The sequence below is a fragment of the Gymnodraco acuticeps genome, unplaced genomic scaffold, assembly GCF_902827175.1.
Source record: "Gymnodraco acuticeps unplaced genomic scaffold, fGymAcu1.1, whole genome shotgun sequence".
Lineage (NCBI taxonomy): Eukaryota > Metazoa > Chordata > Actinopteri > Perciformes > Bathydraconidae > Gymnodraco > Gymnodraco acuticeps.
The window spans coordinates 4,237,462-4,259,771 of NW_022990459.1; the positions used below are offsets into that span (position 1 = coordinate 4,237,462).

Here is a 22,310-nt window from a genome sequence, read left to right on the forward strand (position 1 = left end):
GTGTAATCGTAAGTAGAAGTGTCCTGGTGCTCCCCTAAATAACATTACACTTTTAGAGATGGCTTCAATTCCAAAAGCAAATCTATCTGGGAAATGTTTTCAAAACATTGGAAGCTATCTGAATTAAATAAAAATGTTTATCCTGTATGTTAGGTGATAAATATGTTAGAGAAAAACGACTTGAAAAGCTGTTCATTGTAAGTATCTGACAGAATGAGCAACACGTGTGCAGGTGAGGGGAAGTAATCTGCTGCCCCCTGCTGGTGCTGAAGAAGCACTACACGGCTGCGTTGGACTAAAAACTAAAAAGACATGCAGGGGGAATTACTCTAAATGTAAAGTGTAAGCACACGAGTGAGTCCAATTCTGTTTTTAAACATAATGATACATTTAAATGACAGTGTTTCTTAACCCTTCTCTTGCGTTTCGGGGCAAAAGTGACCGAGTGACTTTGTTTTTGATCATAAACAGTGTGTTTTCCATCCAATTGCCTCGAGACCTTATGTTATCCTCCACACTAGGCCTCTGAACATATGCAATTGATGATCACCACTTGCATTGATTTTTTTGTGATTTATTCAACAGTGAAACACCCATGATGTTTTCGGTCAGAATTGACCGCCATAGAAAATGAATGGGTTTGAGTGTATGTTCATCCTGCAGATGGAAAACACCACACACACACACACACACACACACACACACACACACACACACACACACACACACACACACACACACACACACACACACACACACACACACACACACACACACACACACACACACACACACACACACAACTTCTTCAGGGGACATTACATTGACTTACATGCATTTCCTGGAGACTTATCCTAACCTTAACCATAACCAACACATGCCTAACCCTTAACCTTACCCTAACCAAGTCTTCACCCAACAATTAATGATTCCCTTCATGGGGACCTCCAATTTGTCCCCATAAGGGAGGCGAGTCCCCACACGTGACTGTGTAAACAGATTTAGGTCCCCACAAGTATAGTAATGCTCGGCCATACACACACACACACACTTCTTGTGCTTGTGTCCCCCCACACATAACAATTTACTCTAAATTACCTCTCTCTCTCTCTCTCTATGTATGTATGTATCATACCTTCTCAGGGTTAGGTGTGAGCTCTGTGCCCCTCGAGAAAGAAAAACCTCTCACTTTCTCGCAGGAAATGCCCCTCCATTAATGTCTCTCATGCAGTTATATTTGACTCATTGGCACAATGAGTAGGCGCCCGATTAGAGGCTCTGGACAAATGTTTTTGAACCAGATGAAGAGGAGATTGAACCAGACATAGAGGACGATGTCTCAGAAATGGAAGACAACAGCGATCCAGACTATGAGCCTGACCAACAGTCAACAGACCAGGAAGAGCCCCCTGAGTGAGAGGCCCCTGAGGGAGAGGCCCCTGAGGGAGAAGAGCCCTGAATATTTATTTTTTCTCTAAATGTTCATTGAGGAAAACAGTATCAGTGTCTTATTTTATATTCATCACAGTGAATGCTGAACTTGACCATATACTTTAGTTGAACGTAGACAATGAAACACCAATGAAATTAATACGTCCCATACATCATTGGAACGGGAAGAATCTCAGTTACAACACCAACTAAAGCATTTCCATCTCCAGTAAACACAGCCTACATGGCAAGCATTTTTATAATATACACTAATGTACAGTAAGCACTATCTTTGAACTTACTGCTAAATTATAAATTCATATATAAATATGAAATTCACCCCTGGTGTCATGTCGGTCACCCCTTGATTGTACTTGCTTTGACTGTTCAAATGAGATGTCAACCATCAAAATTGGATAAGGGGTTCCAGAGATATCACTGTGCAAAACACACCGTCAATTTTGACCGAAAATAGTATGGGAAGGGGGGTATGACCTAACGCAAGAGAAGGGTTAAAAGTCGAACATGGATAGAGCAGAGGAGGAGTGTCTACAGTATGTCATTCGTGTTAGCGCCACAAAAGAGCTGGTTAGCTTAAATGCTATCAGCTGTGACTGTTGAACTGAGAACATTCGAGAAAGACTTTCACTGAAGTGACACAGGAGGACAAACAGGTGTAAATAATTAAATTAATTATGGCTAAAATCTATTTAGCTAATTTGCTTCAGGAGCTGTGCTTTCCCCCCTCCCCCTGCTACACAAAGTCAACAACGTTTTCTTGCTATTCACATTATAGCAGCACCAAGATCAAATTCATTTTACCGGGAGGCATTTATTAAATATCAAAACATGTTAAATTACAAATTCCTATTGACTTTTTTTCATAAACATGTGTGATTATTGCTTTGGATTTTGTTTAAAAATAGTCACGAAACCAAATACAATCTTAATCTAAGGCTTAAAGACCAAGTGGAAGGTTTCACTTCTCTTCAGTGCATTCAGGTCTGAAAGCTGGTGATTTAAAAGCATTCACAGACGAACAGATATCCAGCCAGTAGCGTTACAGCTTGAACAAAAAGAAAAACAGTCAAATAGAGTGTGCAAATTCCAAAAAAAGACTGGCAGGCCTGCAAAATCTGCCCGTGTAAACACACATGAGAAAAAGGCTACAACATTCAGCATGAAGGCTTATACATAAAAAACGTTTGTCAGCTTTTTTTCTTGTTGCTTCTGTATGACCCCATCAATAAATATAATACTTTTCTTTTTAAATCAACCACAGTATTCTTAATTAAAGGCCTGAGAGTGTATTTTAAAATCCAAACTACAATAACATGAAGTTCTTTTAAATGCGACAAAATATACAAATGCATAATTGAGCAGAAAACTGTCTTGAGATAAAATGCCTCGCTTTGTTAGTAGTTTGTGACTTTAGTGCAAGAAGCAGCAGACACCATGAAGCATGGACAGCTACAGACAATCAGCTAGAATTCTTTAGTTCTTCTTTAACAGTTTCAGTGATCGTTAAAATGTCATTCAAGTCTTAAATAAAAGTGGTATTAAGGACAAATGGTCACAGTCTCTAGATTTTAAAAATGAAACCTGAAGAGTGTCAGTGGTAGAATCCCTCTTGGTGTCAGTATTCTTTCTGATCTGACTCCTCCAGATTACCAGGATGTAAAAAATGGATCCCAGGAAATGTGTGTGTTTGGGGGATCACAGGAGCAGAGGTGTGTTTTCTCCCGCCGACTCCATCCTCTTGGTGAGCTGCCACACCCGGGCCAGGAGGCGGTTGGGCAGGGGGGGGCAGTGGTGGCTCGGGTCCAGGACGTTGGTCTTGCGGCGCTCGCGTTCCTGCAGCCACATGAGGTACGGGCTGGGGGGGAAGAAGGGGCGGGAGCGCTCTCGGTACAGCTGCAGGACCATGCCCGAGACGCCCAGCACCACCCACACCGTGATCATGATGTAGTCTGAGGGAAGGAAAAGAACAGACGGTGTTAACGACAGAACACAATTGAGTCTAAATACGTGACTGACACTTTTACTGGGTACTCGCCGATGGCTTGGAAGGGTACGTCGGTGAAGACGGCGCTGAAGTTGTTGTTGAGGAAACGTTTGAGGATGTTCAGGCTGATGTAGGACAGGCTGGTGTAGATGTAGGCGTTGACGGCCAGAACTACAGCGTACGCCCCGACCACGCCACACGTGATGATGTTACCCTAGCAACAGAAAGAGAAGCAGGTATTGAGTTATTTGATGCAACACAACAAAAATCTGAAATGTCAACATCTTAAACTTTTTTTCATGTCTGTCATTTTTATTTTTCACAGTGAATTGAAACACAAAACATAGAACTAATGACATGAATAATAAATCTGTTTCCTGGTATTTCTAATTTCAATATAATTGTCTTTTTTATTCCCACTAAAGTTTGAGTATCATTATACGATTATTATATTTTCTTACTTTACCCAACACCAAGTAATTCTTAGAACTACCACTAGTAGATGCCGGAGTAAAGAGCTTATTTTCACACATGCTGTAGTGAAATAAAAAACGTGTCACCTCTCTGGGCCAACGCACGAAAAAGAGCGGGACGATGAGCATGATGCAGCAGAACGTCACCCAGAAAACTGCGTCCGAGCGCCTGAACACATCCAGGTCACCTGAGAAAAAACACACAAATACACTAAATATATTTTATATTTAAACTTTATGTCAGTGATTAGGAACTTTAAGGTTGTTAAAAGGCATCATTTTAAAGACAAACACCAACAAATATCAATTAAAGGATTACATTTAATCTTTTTTTAAAAAGGCTGTCTTATTAAATAAAAGTTACATATATTTGGATATTGTGTTTGGGGGTATATGTGTGTGTGTATGTGTATGTGTGTGTGTATGTGTGTATGTGTGTGTGTGTGTATATGTGTGTATGTGTGTGTGTGTGTGTGTGTGTGTGTGTGTGTGTGTGTGTGTGTGTGTGTGTGTGTGTGTGTGTGTGTGTGTGTGCATTAGAGCCACTGAAACTATACAAAAAGTTGCTTGTCATGTTTCGGGAGCATCTGACCCACCGAGGGGAGTGAAGAGGACGGTGGAGGCGATGAGGAAGCCGAGCATCAGTCCCACCACCACGATGCAGGCCATGACTGAACCGAAACGCCACCAGCTCATCACCAGCAGGACCCCCCCCACCACGCCGATCACCGCTGACACGGCGAGACACACTGCGCACAGAGGACGTTCACATTTTGACATTTCATCGCAGGAAGAGATTGGAATTGATCGAAGTGGAGAAAGAAACTCACAGTCGTACTCCAGTCCTGTCGTCCTCGTGACCAGCACAAAGAAGAAGAATGTCGCAAAGCTGAATCCCATGCAAAACAACTCTGCATGACAGGAAGCAGAGAAGGAGAGTGATTAAATACAGACTGAAGAAGCAGTACAGACATGATGTTCATTCACAAGGTGCTGCTGAATCATATCCCATCACTCTGTCTCCTCCAGTCCTACAGCCGGCAGCAGAGCCAGGTCACGGTTCAGTTTGGTACAAATACGTTTCTGCATCACAGGGCCGGCCAGTCCAGATTTGCTTTTTTATTCTAATACTGGCAAAACCTTTTTCAGCCTCTAGGGGTCTCTCAATCCTAACAATAGTGAAATATTTGGTGGTAGGTTTAAAGGTGGTGAACACATTGAATAAAGGAGTTTAACTTGAAGAATCAGTGTTTCTCCCTGCACGCTTAAATCCTTCATCTGGTTAAGATATAGAGTTAAAAACCATCACGGTCTTAACAGTGTATGGTCAAAATGTGGTTTCAATCTGGATTAAAAAGTCAGTTTATTACAATATCTGCTCCATGCTCAAAGGGGATACAACGCCATGACAGGAAACACATCGTTACCTTCATTAGTGTCAGCACTACCAGTTGTTTTTACGTCCCTACGAGGAAGTTTAAAGGTCACATGTCATGGCCATTTCCACTGATCATAATTCCATTGTTGAGGTCTACTAGAATAGATTTATACTGTGCAATTTTCCAAACTCACATTGTTTCGCATACAGCATCTCTGTAAACTACGTGTATTCACTCTCTCCACTAAACGGCTCGTTGCAGCTCTTGCCCCCCCCCCCTCCCTGTGAGCCCAGTGTGCTCCGATTGGTCGGGACCAGTCGGGACGTTGTGAATCGCGCTAAACTCCGTGGAGGTGTGATTTCCTTGTTTAGCGATACACAGCGAAACACAGCCAAACTCACCCTGAGCACACACAAAGTCACAGCCGAAATAAAAACAATAAGTGTGGCTTGATATTGAGTAAGAACAAGTTTGATAAACGCTGTGAGAATGGGTCTGCAGAGAGAATTTCGCCGCGATCCCAACTGTCTGTTATCAGTCAGGGAGGAGAAATTAGCTGAGCTGCATGCACTGAGTGTGTGAGGAAGTCCGTGGATTGGTCAATTTGGACCAATCAGCGGGGACTTAACGTAACGGCTCCGCGGACGTAACGTAACGGCTCCACGGATTGGTCCATTTCGTTCCGGGTACGACATGACATCAGATGTACCCGGAAGAATCAAATGGATGATGACGTTTCACCAACGAGGCGTTTTGGGGAGGTATTTTCTGTTTTAGAGTTTTACTCGCTACATGGTGTACTTTGAGGGTTTTGACTCTGCACACCGTTTACATGCATAAAAACCTTCATAACACACAAGGGGACGGGTAATAACCGGAAAAGCATGACATGTGACCTTTAAAACTTGCAAACATGACCTCTGACCCCGCTATTCTGTTGACCCTAAAGTGGACTGAAAGAGCTGAAAATAGGAGGGAAATAAATATTTTACTTTAGAGAAAGCGTTTTCCCAGACTTAATAATGACGTGATAAATGAGGTGGAAACCTTCATTTACACATTCCTCCATGTTTTGTTAGATGACAAAGATACTACACAAACAAAGTATATATTCACTTTGCGTTAGTAAGAGGGGAAATTGTTGTCTCCTGGAATATTAATGCTATACTTTAAAATATAATATGTATATTGGGATTACACAGAAATTAATCGCATTAAGGCAGTGGTTTTCAAACTGTGGGGGTCGCGGAGGTACTGCAGTGGGGGCGCGGGAAGATTTTTTTATTTTCTCCTTTTAGCTTTGTGAAGCACCTTGAGATGACGTTGTTTTTAAAGTGTGCTATATAAATCAAATGTATTATTATTATTATTATTAAATTGTAAACAAACACTGCTCGAAAATATCTCATTGGTCAGAGAGCTGTGGGCATAATGCTGCCTTTTGCAACATCCTACTTGTGTGAGATAGGCTTTTCTGCTGTTGCTGCCATCAAAACAAAAAACAGATCAAAGCTGAACATTGAGAATAATAATAATAATAATAATAAATAATATTTTTATAGCGCCTTTCAGGAAACCCAAGGTCGCTTTACAAGTCGGGTAGGGGGGGGGGGGGGGGGGGGAGTGGGGGAAAAAAGGCAGACAGGTTAAGGGGGTGGGGGGGGGGGGGAAGTAGCGGAAAAATAAACCTATTAAACTAACTATACAGTGGCGAAAGCCTTGGTAAAAAGGTGCGTTTTGAGGGCTTTTTTGAAAATGTCCAGGGTTGGGGCGCTGCGGATTTCGGGGGGGAGAGAGTTCCAGAGGGTGGGGATGCCACACTGAAGGCTCTGTCACCAAAAGTCCGCAACCTGGTGCGGGGGGTGGAGAGGAGATCCTGTCCAGATGATCTTAGCTTCCGGGATGGAGTGTGGTAGCGGAGAAGGTCAGACAGGTATTGGGGGGCGAGGGCATGGAGGGATTTGTAAGTCAGAAGAAGGAGTTTATAGGTGATACGGTGCTTGACTGGGAGCCAGTGTAGGTGGTTCAGGGTGGGGGGTGATGTGCTGCCAGGGCTTGGTGTGAGTGAGCACCCTGGCAGCCGAGTTCTGCACATACTGGAGCCTGTCCAGGGCTTTACTGGGAACCCCGAACAGGACTCCGTTGCAGTAATCCAACCGGGAGGAGACGAATGCATGAATGAGGGTCTCGGCCACGGAATCAGAGAGTGATGGTCGTAGACGGGAGATGTTCCTGAGGTGATAGAAGGCAGACTTAGTGACGGATTTGATGTGTGACTGAAATGAGAGAGTGGAGTCAAGGATGACACCCAGGTTACGGACTTCGGGAGACGGGGAGATGGAACAGCCGTCAATGTGGAGGAGGAGATCCCCAACCTTCCGGAGCAGTGCTTTGGGGGCCACAACCATGAGCTCAGTCTTCTTACTGTTGAGTTTGAGTAGATTTGCTGTCATCCAGGTTTTTATGGCGTGGAGACAGTTGACCAAAGACTGTGGAGGGAGCTGGGCGGATGGTGAGGTGCTGAGATAGAGCTGAGTGTCGTCAGCGTAGCAGTGGAAATTGAGACCGAATTGACGTATGATCTGGCCAAGGGGGAGCATGTAAATGGTGAAAAGTAGGGGACCAAGCACGGAGCCTTGGGGGACACCATGGTTGACTGGGGCCGAGGGGGAGGATGAGCCGCTGATGCTAACAAACTGAGACCTGGTTGATAGATAGGACTGAAACCATGACAGAGCTGTGCCAGTGATGCCAAGGTTGTTAGAGAGGCATTTCAGGAGGACTGTATGAGAAACAGTGTCAAAAGCAGCAGAGAGGTCGAGGAGGATGAGAATACTGATTTGTCCGGAGTCAGCAGCGAGAAGGAGGTCATTAGTGATCTTGAGGAGGGCGGTCTCTGTGCTGTGATGTGCTCTGTAGGCTGAATGAACTGAGAGTGGCAGTCTCAAAACAACAGCCCCGGTTTGAGAAGATCTGCGAGGGAAAGCAAGCACACACAAGCAGTGTTGGGACTAACGCGTTACAAGTAACGCGTTACTGTAACGCCGTTATTTTTGGCAGTAACTAGTACTCTAACGCATTACTTTTTAAATTCAGTAACTCAGTTACCGTTACTACATGGTGCGTTACTGCGTTAGTTTTTTTATATAGTCAACAGCCAGGCGAACAGAGATGAGAACTGTACTTAAGTACTTGAGTAAATGTACTTAGATACTTCCTGTGTCACATGCGGAGACGCGCTGTGGGCGTGTTTGTGTTGTTTACTAACAAGACTATCATGGCGGCGGCGGAGCTCAAGTCTAGTTTCTCCACCTGGAGATATTCTCACTATTTCACTTTTGTCGAGCACAAAGAAAAGAACGTTTTAGTTAAATGTAAGTTGTGTCTTGGCGGGTCAAAGATCCTATCTACTGCCCAAACCAGTAATTCAAATCTCTTAAAACATCTGCAAAAACAACATGCTGGGACGAAGCTAGTAACTAAGACCACAGAGACTCAGCCTACGCCACTCCATCTCCACCTAAGCAACAGCGGCTGGATTTTAACCAAGGGACTGCTGGCCAGGGAAAAGTCGATAAAGCCATTGCACGGTATGTTGTAGAACACATGCAGGCTATTGCTACAGTGGAGTCACCCGCTTTCAGGGAGCTAGTTAGCATGATAGCATGTCCGGGCGGCACACGGCATATGGGACGGAAAACTTTTTCCAACTACCTGGAGAAAGAATATACAAAAATGGAAAGCCAGCTAATATCGATGCAATCCAGATTGCATATAATGCATGTCAAGTTGATCAACAGATTGTATTATTCTCCAATGCAATAACAGTACTGAAATGAAGGCTATAAGGGCATTAATGGGAGCCCTTTGTTCAAGTAACGAAAACTGTACTTTTCACAGTAACGCATTACTTTTGGGTGTAAGTAACTAGTAAAGTAACTGAGTTACTTTTGACATGAAGTAACTAGTAATGGTAACTAGTTACTGGTTTTCAGTAACTAGCACAACACTGCACACAAGTCATTGATAGGCTATGTGTGGAATAGGAATGGTCAAGTGATGTGATCGTTTGCAACCTGCAGTAGAAATAGTAGTTAATTAATATATTTTCCTTAAATAAATTTGAATTTAAAAATCTACTACTCAGGGAAGAAGGCCAACCAGTTTTAATTAGGCCAAATTAATTCACAGTATCTATTACAAGCACTTTTGTTCATGTGTAATCCATAATAACATATAAAATTATAGTTGGATCTTTGTATCTTCTTATTATTAGTAGAGAAAATGTAATGTTTTTACAACAATATACAATTAATCCTACCAATATAGATGGGAACCGGGTTGGGGGTGGTCCCGAAAATATTTCCAACTACCAAAGGGGGGCCCGACTGAAAAAGTTTGGGAACCACTGCATTAAGGGATGTCAAACCACTCACCACATTTGAAGAACCGATGCCCAAAGAAGCAGACGAACAGGCCGGCCATACCAGCAATGGTGAAGAACACCTTTGTGGAAATCTTCCCTAAAAATGTATTAAATGTTCAATGTTACATTTTCATTTGTCAATAACAGCATTCTTTCTGATTAGTTAAGCAAAATGTTATTCAGACTAAGGATCCCATGACTCCAAATTACAGAAAATAAACTTACGCAGTTCGTGTATCATAAGATTATTTCCTTTTAAAAGTTGTTTTATGAATCGATTGACCTGATTTTAAGATGTTCATAATATCAAGAGACAGGCTGAAAACTAATTTACAATGTGTCATGCATAGTGTTATTTAAACTGACGGATCCCATGATTAAAAAATACGGAAAATAAAATTGATGGATCACAAGATTGTTCCCTTGTCAAAATAATTAGGAATAAATCGACCTGATTTGAAGATTTTCACGATATATTTTGTTGATGCAATGGAATTATAGAGGTCATTTTCAGTGTGTCAGCTCACCTAGTGTCTGACATCCGTTCAAGGTGGAAACAAAGCTGCAGGCGTAGGTGTGTGAGGGGACGTAGGAGGCGGAGGTGTTCAGCAGAGGGTCTCTGACCACCACGGAGTAGACCACACCCTGACCAGGGATGGAGGTGAACACCGCCATGCTCATATCTGATGATAACAGGGTCATGACCTGCAGAAAGACGAGGGGTGTTCCTTATTATTATTAATATTTAGCAGGTAAATACTGAATAGAACCACTGATGGTGCTTTTGGTGTCTTACCAGTCTGCCGTTCTCCATCATGCCCTGGATGTCGGCCACGGCCTGGATGCCGGTGAACAGGCTGCGCTCTGATAGGTCGTTCTCAGGCAGGAAGTACTGGTAGATGTCATACTGCAACCGCCAGCGCGTGGTGGCTTCTGTGGAGATGTCACAGGGGGAAGGAGTTTCCCCCCTGATGGAGAAAAAGCACCGTTAGGACTAATTTGATTCCTGTTTGCTAAAGTTTTTTTTTCAAGGCTCTGTTGTGATTGGTCAACCACTGAGAGATGTATCGCCCCATAGCCAATGTGTTAAAGCGATAGCCAATAAAAACGGGATTGTTACATAGTGATGCCATTATGTTATGAAAGTCAACAAAGGAGTCCAATGGAGGCGTTTCAGGCCGGGGGGGGCGGAGTGTGTGGGATGGAGGGAGCTAGCCTTTGTAAACCATTTACATGCACAAAAAACGATATAACACACTACAGGAAAGGGAGAACCCCAACAAGTAATATAGGGCCCATTAAATATGATGTAAGGAGAAAGACTCTTAACTCTGTGAGTAGAAAGTATTTCTTAAAACTCACAATATCCTGAGCTATAATAAAAAATGTCTCTTATTGTAGAGGAAACTTCTGTGTAGCTATGCAGTGGGAGTCACCGACTCAGGAAGGAGACACGGTAGGAGCAGTAGCTTTGATGTCAAACACATGATGGTTTATTTGGAGTTACGGCCGGAGGATTCACATCACAAGTCCAAGAGTCAGAGGTTCTGACTCCACGGTAGAGTTGCCACGTTAATTCTGGAGCGCCTCTCTCTTGCCAGCCCATCTAACTGGTTTCGCAGAGAGTAAACAACATATTTGAGAAGATAGCCTAAACAGTGTGGGAACACTGAGCTACTTGCGTCGGACACCTATGACCTCGAAGATTTTACCTTGGAGTCCACAAATACAGAGAAGGAAGTGTCCCAGTGTACCCACAACACAGACCATCTGTATCCCAGTATTGACCGGTCACAGAATGGGAACAATAACATTATTGGCTAAGCAGCCTGTGTCCTTAAAGAAGGTAAACAGACATCAAGGTTTGTCCTGTATGTTACAAATTGGCGTCTATGATAATTATTTCCATAACACTTATAATAAAGTCAATGATATTTATGTTAAAATGTTGTTTAACTAGCACGCTGAAGAGGGAGTGTGAGAATCAAGTGGGAGCACACTAAAACTGAAACTTCACTTCATGTTGTTCTTATGCAACATCTTGCTTTCTAAAAAGTCTGTGGTTCAACGTCCCACTGTGTGAACCACACATGTGACAGAAGAGGTGTTTGTGCGCCTGCTTCATACAGAAACCTTGATCTCAATGAGTCATTTATTCATGGTTAAATAACTGTTAACAAAAATGTAACACAGTGTTGTGATATAACATATGGTTGTGATGTTGATCATGTGGACACCTCATCTGATATAATAACACATCACACCAATCAGACACGTCAAACAAGTCAGACTGTAAGGTACTGACACAACAGGAAATGATGCAACAAGATAACAATTCCTCTGTTTATCTGCTGCTTAAAGTTGTTGGTACGAAAAACAGGCAGACATTCTTTAGAAAAAACGCTGGTACTGTTAGCTAAAGTGGAGGAGGGGAGGCTGTGTGTGACAGAGACACATCACAAGATCTTCAGTAGATGAACAGTGGATAGGTCTTGCAGATGTAGGCTGAACAGGAAGTTGAGAAACAAGAGTGTTACCTCTCGTTTCCTAAGTTGGCTGGTGCGAAGCGTATCTCGGTCTCGTAGAGGTTGTAGTGGATGTAGACGTTTGGGTCGATGTCCAGGGTGAACTCTGTGTTACAGGCTCCAGGTACAGGATCTGAAAGAGAACAGATTCAGTATTAAAGGCTGTATCGGGCATGTCAGGTCAACAGAAGACAAAAACACTTCCTCTAGTGGCACTCTGCCAGGTCGGGAGCATTCAGGGTGAATCAACACGAGAAGGCACATGAGCAACCAGGCACAATCGATGTTGTTCCTTACTCAAAATCCCAGACAACACAGAGTTTAGCCTGTCTGCATATTCTCATGATCGTATCAGATCAGGGTTCCTGTAGTTTATGGCAAGATTTAGGTATTTCTAACAATGTTTTTAATGCCACACCAAATGTATCAAAAGAGCCCAAAAACGATTTGCATTATACACACCTTGCCTTTTACGCATTGCCTTGTATCAACAAGGCACATCCCAATCAAAAACGTTTTCTTTTTTATTGTTATTTTCTATTATTTATTCACCTTCTTGACTTTTTTATGACTTTTTCTGTATTTTTAGATTTGCTCATTTGTAGACTATTTAAATCAGAAGAGAAGCGCACATTTATTTTTAAGTCCTTTTAATCAGAATCAGAAACAGATGTATTAGCAGGTAGGTTGACACATACGAGGAATTTGTGTGTTGCGTTGCATACATAAAATAAAACAAAGATAGAAAACTATTTGAAGAAAACTATAATAACAAAATATTACAAAATATAAGGAAAAATTCAGTATTTACATTGAATATGGTTGTAATCCTAGAAATAGAATTGAATACAAATAATTTAGAAAATAGAAAAAAGTACCAGAGCTGGAGTAGGGCAGGATGACCCCGGTGCCCGCCACCGTGTCTCCGTCAGGAGAAGACAGGAACAAGGAGAGGGACGCTTGTCCCGGCAGGAGAGCCGTCAGGAGCCCCGAGTCCACTGCTGTCAGAGAGGGACCGGGGCCCGGGATCTGAGGAACATGTCAAATGAATGGTGTGGTCAAAATAAACACAAAGAAAACAAGACAAACGGCCATGCTAGCAGTTCAGTGAGGCTCGCTAAATGCTAACACTAGCATGGCAACATTGTCACAGTGACAACGAACGCTAACTAAAATGTTTACCATCTTAGCTTAGCACGTAGCATTCAGCCCTTATAATAAAGCACAGCTGAGGTTGATGTTGATGGGAATGTCATATTCTATCATATCAGATATTTTGTCAGAAACCGACCGAATTCTGACCTAATTATTGTACTCGATAATCTTTTCCACAGATTGCTAAATACATTTTATAATCCATCCTGAGTGGGATTTAGTAACATATTTCATAACACTCCATCTTCTTATTCCCATGACATTTACTCCAACCACAAATGTCTATCCCTCCTCTATCTCCTCGACAAAGTTCAACCAGGCAGTTTTCTACACTCATTTCCACTCAGCTAACATTGTAAAGGACTGATTTTATGATAAGTCCTTTGAGAAGGTGGTAAACAAAAAGTCAACTAAGTTCTTGTGACTGTGGAAATCTAAAAATCGTACAGGTGAACTAATGTACTGAAAGTGAGTCATTGTTTTCACATGCGGAGCTCGGAGGAAGTTCAGATAAGTCCGTAGGTTCAACGACAAGGGAAAACCCAGGATATGTGTGATTATCCCAACATGTCCCACTTCCTTATTGCCTCAGAACTCCATAGTTGTTGAACACATCTGATCACTGAGCCAATGAGCAGTGACTATCTTTTTAAGTAATCTTTTTTGCTTGTTTTTTACATTATGTAAAACTCTGTAAAGCACTTCATATCTCTGATGTGTTATCATTATTTGTTACGATGATGTACGTGATTAATGTAGTGTATTGCTAATGTTGTTACAGTAGTATGCCTGTCAAAGTATCAACACGTTTTAAATGTGATTGTGTAACTAACTAGCGTGTTCGTTGTAGTCTCTTAGTCAACTAATGGCGCGTTTCCACTGCAGCGGGGTAGCCCCGTTTAAGCGTCCCTAAGCGTCCTCGCTCTGGCCTCGGGCTGCCTCGCTGGCCGGCCCAGGCCGTGGCGCATTTCCATTACAGTTTAGGACCTGGGGTAGCAACGCAGTGTAGGCGGGGCGATCGGCTTTGTTTTTGTTCACATTTCGAGTTGTTCCGTCGAGCTCCCGCTGGATTTGATCATCCCCAATGAGATCGTCGTCACCTCCTCGGTCGACCACGGTGTGCTTTTCTTATTAGACGTAGCCATTTTTGTAGCTCATCCGTTTACAAAATGCTGTTTATAAAAATGCTGCAAGCTTGCTTCTAGATATATATGCGACGCTAGGGATGAACTCGCGCGCAATCTTGTGACGATTCTCTCTGACCAATCAGCAGTCGAGAGTGTTGACGTCACTAGTTCAGCCCTGGCCCTGGTCTGAGGGAACCACGATTTTATGAGGCCGGAAAAAGAGGGAAAAAGTACCCGCTGGCCGGTACTAGGCTATATGGAAACGCCACCAAAAACCGGCCTGGCCGCTTGAGGACGGTTAAGGACGCTTAAACGGGGCTACCCGCTGCAGTGGAAACGCGCCATAACACTTTTTCTGCTAATGGATCTGAATGGTGCAAAAGCTCCACTTATAATATATAGCTTACCAGAAAGTTCTTGGAAATAACTCATTAAGCAGAAAATGGTGATGGCACAGGGCAACAATATATCTTCACATATTTCTCTGTGAGCATAAGCTGATTTACTGTGACACTGAAAGCTGTGTGCGCGCCCACTGCCCACAGACAATAACTCCATTGTATGACACACGACACGTCTTGACGTTGTTGACAGTCAGAGAGTAGAGTAGAGATAATGCTTTCTTTGCAGTTTGTAATGTAATTTCTCTAACACACCACAGAGGTAGAGCAAATATAATCACAAGCTGGGATGGGTACCAAAGTCATAGGAAAAAATGTATTGCTCAAATAGTGAATATGCTTACAATGGCAAATTTCAAAAGCAAATGAGTTAATCTCGTCAGTGTATGGGAGCCAATAAGCATGCTTCACTAAGATGTAATCATTCTGCTGGTTGGCTGTCTGACCTTACACGTACGTCCAGAGATGTGTGTGTACCTTTTTGAGTGTGCATGAAAAGCAGCTTAAAAATAAATACAAATCTTGAATTCGAGAAATGTGTAATGTTTAGCAACTGGTATTGAAGTCAAGGTATCGCCGTACAAAATGTTAGTTGTGACAGTGAAGTATTCAAAAAGTATTGACATCACGTTTTTCTTAAAAGCACCCGAAGGAAAAGTACTTGTTGTGGGAATGTCCCATTTCACAATCATATTAATTTACTGGATTATTATTATTCATGCATTAACTTATCATCAGTGTTGGTAAATGTGGAGCTAATGTAATTACTTTATATACCACTGCTACATTTCTGAACCTACAGTTATATATTATAGTTTATGCTTTAGTTTTTTTATATTTTATAACAGCTACTAATCCTAATATGTAAAGTAACTAGTAACTCATTTTGTTAAATAAATGTAGAGGAATACAAATGATAGGCTTCTGAAATCTAGTGGCGTAGAAGTATAAAGTAGCATAAAATAGAAATACTTAAAGGGAACCTATCATGCAAAATGCACTTGTGTACGTCTTTTATACAGGAATATGTGTCCCCGGTGTGTCAGGGAATTCACCAAGTGTCAGAAAACACAACCCTCTCTCTTTTCCTCCATACCCAAATCTCTAAAAACGGGGCTGCAACGATTATTATTTGAATTTTTCTGACGTCAGAAAAGGGGTGCTCCGCCTATATGGGCAACTCTCCACCTATCAGGGGGATGAGAGACCGCTCGAAAGCGCTGGAGACGCTGTAGTACATATGCCAGGCCTGTAGGTGGCGCTGTAGTCTGCCACAAAAGCAGCGAAGAAGACTTCACAGAATCAGCCCTTGCAAAAACAGGGCTGGAAAAGAGCAAATAGAGCTAAATGAGGCATGGCTAAAATGCAGGATCTGTTTGGTATTTTGAAAAAAAAAACTTCACAGACATGTTTTATATAGGTATGGCCCTACAATATATGTTTCAAATATAGCATGATAGGTCCACTTTAAGTAGAGTACAAGTACCTCAAAAATCGTACTTAAGTACAGTGACTTGAGTAAATCTACTTTACACTACTGACACATCCGTGTAGAAAGAGAAATGGACAGGGGCAGCAATAACCATAGTTGCTAATGAAAGAATAACAACAAACCCAAAAAAGGATGTTGTGGTTTACGACTTGCAGAGAGTAACAGTGATAGCGACAAAGGGGAACAGGAAATGATGGATTGATAACAGAGTGTCATTAAACGCTGTCTACTCTTCCTCTTTTACTCTGTATGTTGCAGATTTGTTTTGTAGCTAGTGGTCGTCTCCTTTTTTCCACTGAGATTAGTTTTCTTCTGCAGCGTGGATCTAAAGCTTGCTGAGACTTCTGGGACGGACGCCAGGAGCTTTTTCTCTCAGGCCACCCTGTCTGCCACTCATGACCGTCAGCTGACTGCCCCTCTCCCAGTGGGCCAGACCACCTCGCTCACAAAGCCTCATTCATTAATCAGGGCTTAACTCACTCCCTGCTCATACAGTAAGAGTGAGTATACTTTTAATTTCACAGTTTAGATGAGCTTTTACTGCTGCTTTTATACAGTCACTCGCTTCAAGAATAACTCAAGAAAATGGGATTTGATCGGGTCTTTCTCGGTACACTCTCTGTACCATGAAGAACATGCAGTAATCCATCAGAGCTCCCAGAAATAACAGCTGTGATAAATGCTAAGCTAATAATAACACATGAACCACCTCATATTTCAACAAGACTTTATCCATCAAAGCTTAAAATAAGTGTATGTGTCCGGTAGTAAAGTCAAATGTAATTAAGTGGCCTAATAAATAAATAAACAAGCCTAAAAACATTAATGTTGATACTACTAATAACATATATTCACAAGGAAAGAAGTAGATGTGAGAAGAGATTGGGGACTTCTTACAGCTTTTGTTCAAAGTTAAGAAAATCTGCTTACAGGCTTTACTTTACATTCTTCTGCAGCAGTGTTTCACGTGTTTTAAATATATGAACATGATTTGAGTGGACTAATCCTTAAGTTTAAGGACAGAAAAGACAATCGCCAACTATTTTGTTAATCGTTGAAGTGATTTATTGGCCAAAATGCAAGAAAATGCTGTTTTCAGGCTCTTAAATATGAAGATGTCCTGCTTTTCTCAGTTTTATATTAAATTAAACTAAATGTCTGGCTTGTGGACACAAGGAATTTGGGCTGCAGCGTGTAAAAGACTTGGAAACCTGAGAGTCGCCGGTTCAAGTCCCCAAAGTTCTCTGTTGACTATATTCAGCTTTTTCATCTATTACATCATAAGAAACATACTTTCTGCGGCATCTTCTCAACAGTGAGTTCATGATATTGTTCTCAGCCATTCTCTCCTGAGCAGACACTAGTGGAGAAATGTCTGTGAGCACTTCCTCACCCTGGTGTAGGAGAGCGTGGCGTTGCGGTGCTGCGTGTGGAACTGCAGAGTGATGAAGGCCACCTCGGGGGGGATCCTGGACACCACGGCCTGCACCGTCTCGTTCTGAGAGACGCTCACGTTCTGGAAGGTTCCCGGCAAGAAGATCACACGGTCTGCAGCAGAGAAGAAGGACCGGTCAGTCACATGATGTGATTTAATCTGATGACTGCTGTGTGCTGCCTGTAAAGCACTCAGCTGCTGTGTCCCCCAATCAAATAAAACAGCGATACATAATGAACGATAAATCTATCTTTTTTAATGATCACAACAGCAACAATCTACCAATGAGATCTGAGAACACATTAAAAACAAATCTATGGGAAGGAGATTTACAATAAATACTAAAAGATCGATCACTAGAAAACATTACAGTTCACTAAAGCATCTTATCAAAAGTCTTAAAGATATTTTCCCACAGCAATCATTTGGTCCTATCTGTACGCACAGTTTTTCTCTCCTTCACATATCTCTCTCATCAAAGTGAGACAAAGTGGACAACCAACTTTTTTCATTGAACTTCTACAAAGCTGCATATTATAACTCTGTAATAAGTGCAACCCTTTGTCTGGTGTTATTTCATGTGTCATACGGAGAGGAGGAATGTCAGCTATGGAACTCCAAGCTGTGCAGAATAGATTAGCTGCAGGTTACACGTGCTGCAGCCTTATCGTCTCTGAGCATTTACAGGGCACGCTCCGGATCTTTCTACCATGTGAGCAAGAGGAAAAATGTGAAGCCTTGAATTCGTCAGAAACCATAAGAGGATATTTAAATGGTAAAAACAATATTGTACTGTAAATAAAAGTGAAAAAGATTAGATTATACACCACTATCAGTTACTTTTTGATGTAGACTACAAGAACAAACACTGAAACATTCAAATTAGGCGTAGATATCTGAATAATTATACATTCCTAATATTTTAATACTGGCCTAGATCATTGATTACTTGAGGCTTAAATCTGTGATCTTTCAGAATAAATGCTGCTGACATATTTCTGTCTTCTATCAAAGTGATTATTTAAATACTGTAAATATACTTCAGTGTTTCCCACAGATCTGAAATATACTTGGGTGGTAGCGGGGGGGGGGGGGGGGGGGGGGGGGGGGGGGGGAGTTGAGGTGACACGTGCAACAACATTGACATTAACCTTTCTGTTGGTCGCTTGTTAGCAGACCCTTCACGCGATGGCAGAGCGAACAGGTACAGGCAGGGCCCATAATGATAGCCCTATAGTTTAAATCTACTACCCACACATGAACATATGGAAATGGGTTACTATTTAAAAAAATAAATGTATTTATAAATGTATTTAGGAACCTATCCATGTGATTTTTAGTGGGGGTGGACCTCAAATCCTCTAGGGGGGTAAGATTTTATTTTTTATTTTGGAGTTAAATGCATCAATCTGGTGCATTTTGAGGGGAAAATAAAGAGACTAGATCTATGGAAACACCTATATTAAACAGAACTGTATACATTTCAATAATCATAAAATCATGGCCATAAACAATAACATACCATTTCCAATATGAAAAAAACACTGAAACTTGTTTATTAATTTATTTTTGGTTCATTTATAGTTGTGAGTGTGTCTGTGCTCCTGAATCAGCCTCTCCTGTCTCCCTCCTCTCCCCCCTGCTCCTCTTTGAGGCAGCAGCAAAGACTAGTTTTCTCTCAACAAGTTTTAAAAGTGTATCTTACCTTTTTTCACCTAGTTAACTTTTTATTTATTTATTCATGCATATTTTACTAATCACATTACATTTCATTTAGCTGACGCTTTTATCCAAAGCGACTTATAATGACCGATTACAGGGACATTCTCCCTGGAGTAACTAAGGGCTAAGTGCCTTACTCAAGGGCACACTAGTGTTCCTGGCGGGATTTGAACTCACAGCCTTCCAATCTTCAGCCCACCTCACTATCCATTAGACCAGTGGTTCTCAAAGTGCGGGGCGCGCCCCCCCTGGGGGGCGTAGAGGCATGCCAGGGGGGGCGCGAGAGACCAGGAGGAAAAATGGTTATATAAAAAAAAAAAAAGATTTAAAAAAAAGAAAATTCATAATTAAAAAAATTATTGATTCGAAAATAATATGATACAGTACAGTACTATTACGTCTGGGTCTCTGTGTTTCATTAAAGCTCGGCTGTGTGTGTGTGTGTGTGTGTGTGTGTGTGTGTGTGTGTGTGTGTGTGTGTGTGTGTGTGTGTGTGTGTGTGTGTGTGTGTGTGTGTGTGTGTGTGTGTGTGTGTGTGTGTGTGTGGAACGAGCCATTTTGTGTGTGTGCGAGAGAGAGAGAGAGCGCACCGGTACCGGAGATCGTTGTTCTTAGCTTCTGGTGCTAGCGAGCTACGCTAACGGATATAAGAAGTTTTTTCAACAACAAGGTGGAGGAGAGTCCTCTCCTGTCAGACTGAGAGACTCAGTGAACTAAAGGACTCTCTGAGTGTTATCTCAGTGGGTCTCAAACGTTTTGGTCACCATTAATATAAACAATTATTTCCGAGGCACACATTTATATGATCATTATAGTTATAAAAAAATAAGAGAATAAATGAAAAACAGGTATGAAATACTATATGACATTAAAAAAAGAATAAAGTTTAAAAGAGTGATTTGTAAAATATCCATAAAGAAAAAGTAAATCTGTTTACAGTTCCGTTTCATCTGGGTGTTGAGAGAGGTATCCATAGATCTCTTCATTTTGCTCTCAATGTGTCCACACACCACCTATAAAAATAGCACGTTACCCCTGCTTACACCTATATGCCGTGAGCTGATTATCGAGCCTTCATTGTAACAGTCGCGAGTACATAGTGTATGTGCGTGTGGAGAGTGTTGCAGTAGACAATTCCACTGTAGCGACCGGTACATTAATGGGAAACCCTAAATGTTTGAGCACCCTCTATGAAACGTCAAGCTACCACACAGCACCCCCAAAAGAAGTCTGTGGCGCCGCCACTGAGCATGACTATGTGTGTTGGGGGGCCCCGACTTTTTTTTTTTCTCCAAAGGGGGGGCCTGACAGAAAAAGTTTGAGAACCACTGCATTAGACCAATCACTACCCTCTCAAATGGAAATATGTGTTTACATAAATGGTGACCACACCGTTTGAGACCCACTGAGAACTTAGAATAAGTTAACTATCTAAATACTCAAGAGTGCTTTACCTCACCTGAGCTGAGGTTCTCCCGAGCTTGAATGATACACAGACCAATCAAGGGCTTTGATTTATGATCTGTATGACAGTGGCCATGTCGGCAGGCCACATCATGTGGACAGCCAGTCACCCTGTGTGAGGCAGGCCACTTAACAGGCCAGAAGGAGGCGAGATCAGAGCAAGGGAGCGAGGGATCATTGTCCACAAGTTAATCGATCGCAGATGGCGTCGTGGTGACGGACGAATACAACAAAAAATAAATAAATAAATAAAAAAAAAAAAACCTAAATGGGTCGCGAAATATACTTGGGCGGCCGTTAATATACCTGGGCGGCCCGCGCCCGAGTATAGTCTATGTGTGGGAAACCCTGTACTTGGTTTTAATACTTCATTCTACAACACACCATTTGTTTGGATTCAAAGGTCTAAAAGATTTAACAGTGTAAGCAGGACTTTGATTTTTCTATTGCACTTTGAACAGATCTGAATTTACTGTTGTTATTCTGTAAGAAAGTAGGTCATTGAGTAAATATGAATGAAAAACTTATATTATGTTGAGAATTAGAGGAATATTAACATTTATAGTAAGAATAACTAATACATGTCCTGATAAATAAACTTGTTTACTCAAAAAACTGACTATATGAGGTTTGAGATATATATACTGGACTTAAAAATAATTTGACACAGAGCCTGTTTGTGAGTTAATATGGGATTTAGCTGCTAGATAATGCTAGCTTAAGCTACACAACAATAACAAGTTGAGCAGAGTGACACTTCAGTGATTTACATACAAACAGATATGAATCACAGAAGTACCAGGTTCATGTGAATAACCAAATACTAGTTGGCTGTAGAGAATGGGAAAGATAAAAACGAAAGCAGTGCAAATGACTGTAACTCACTCTCCATCTGAGCTTGAACTTCGCAGACCAGCAGCAGCAGCGGGCACCAAATCCAAAGAGACATGTTCCTCTGCTTCAAACAAAGCTTTTTTATCTGCAGCTTAGTAAAACCATGGGTTACATCGCAGTTTCCTGTGTTTGGGTAGAAGAAGTCCCTGCAGAGGCGACATGCTTCCCAGAGAGAGACACGGAGACAGTACAGAGGTTCGGTTCACCAACTGTCTGTCTTCACCCTCTGCCGCTCCGACAGCTGTACGAGAATCTCGCTCTCGGTCCCGCGAGAGCTCCCCTCCCTCTCCACACAGATTAAAGCGAGATCGGTGACAGGTGACACAAGGATAAATGTGATTTCATTTATAAAAATTGCATTGGTGGACAAAGTACTCAGAT

The 22,310-nt window shown here is 41.9% G+C and overlaps 1 protein-coding gene across 1 annotated transcript; it reads right to left on the reverse strand.

Moving 5' to 3' along the window:
• Window positions 1-2,238: 2,238 nt before the first annotated feature.
• Window positions 2,239-21,984, reverse strand: tm7sf3 (transmembrane 7 superfamily member 3). The gene is made up of 12 exons (XM_034226088.1): window positions 21,921-21,984; window positions 17,808-17,962; window positions 13,118-13,268; window positions 12,252-12,372; window positions 10,511-10,682; window positions 10,242-10,419; window positions 9,725-9,811; window positions 4,740-4,820; window positions 4,506-4,658; window positions 3,997-4,097; window positions 3,488-3,650; window positions 2,239-3,401 (listed from the first exon to the last, which is right to left on the reverse strand). Exons 1-12 carry the CDS (start codon window positions 21,982-21,984, stop codon window positions 3,148-3,150), a joined length of 1,680 nt encoding a protein of 559 aa, XP_034081979.1. The 3' UTR covers window positions 2,239-3,147.
• Between the last annotated feature and the right edge of the window lie 326 nt (window positions 21,985-22,310).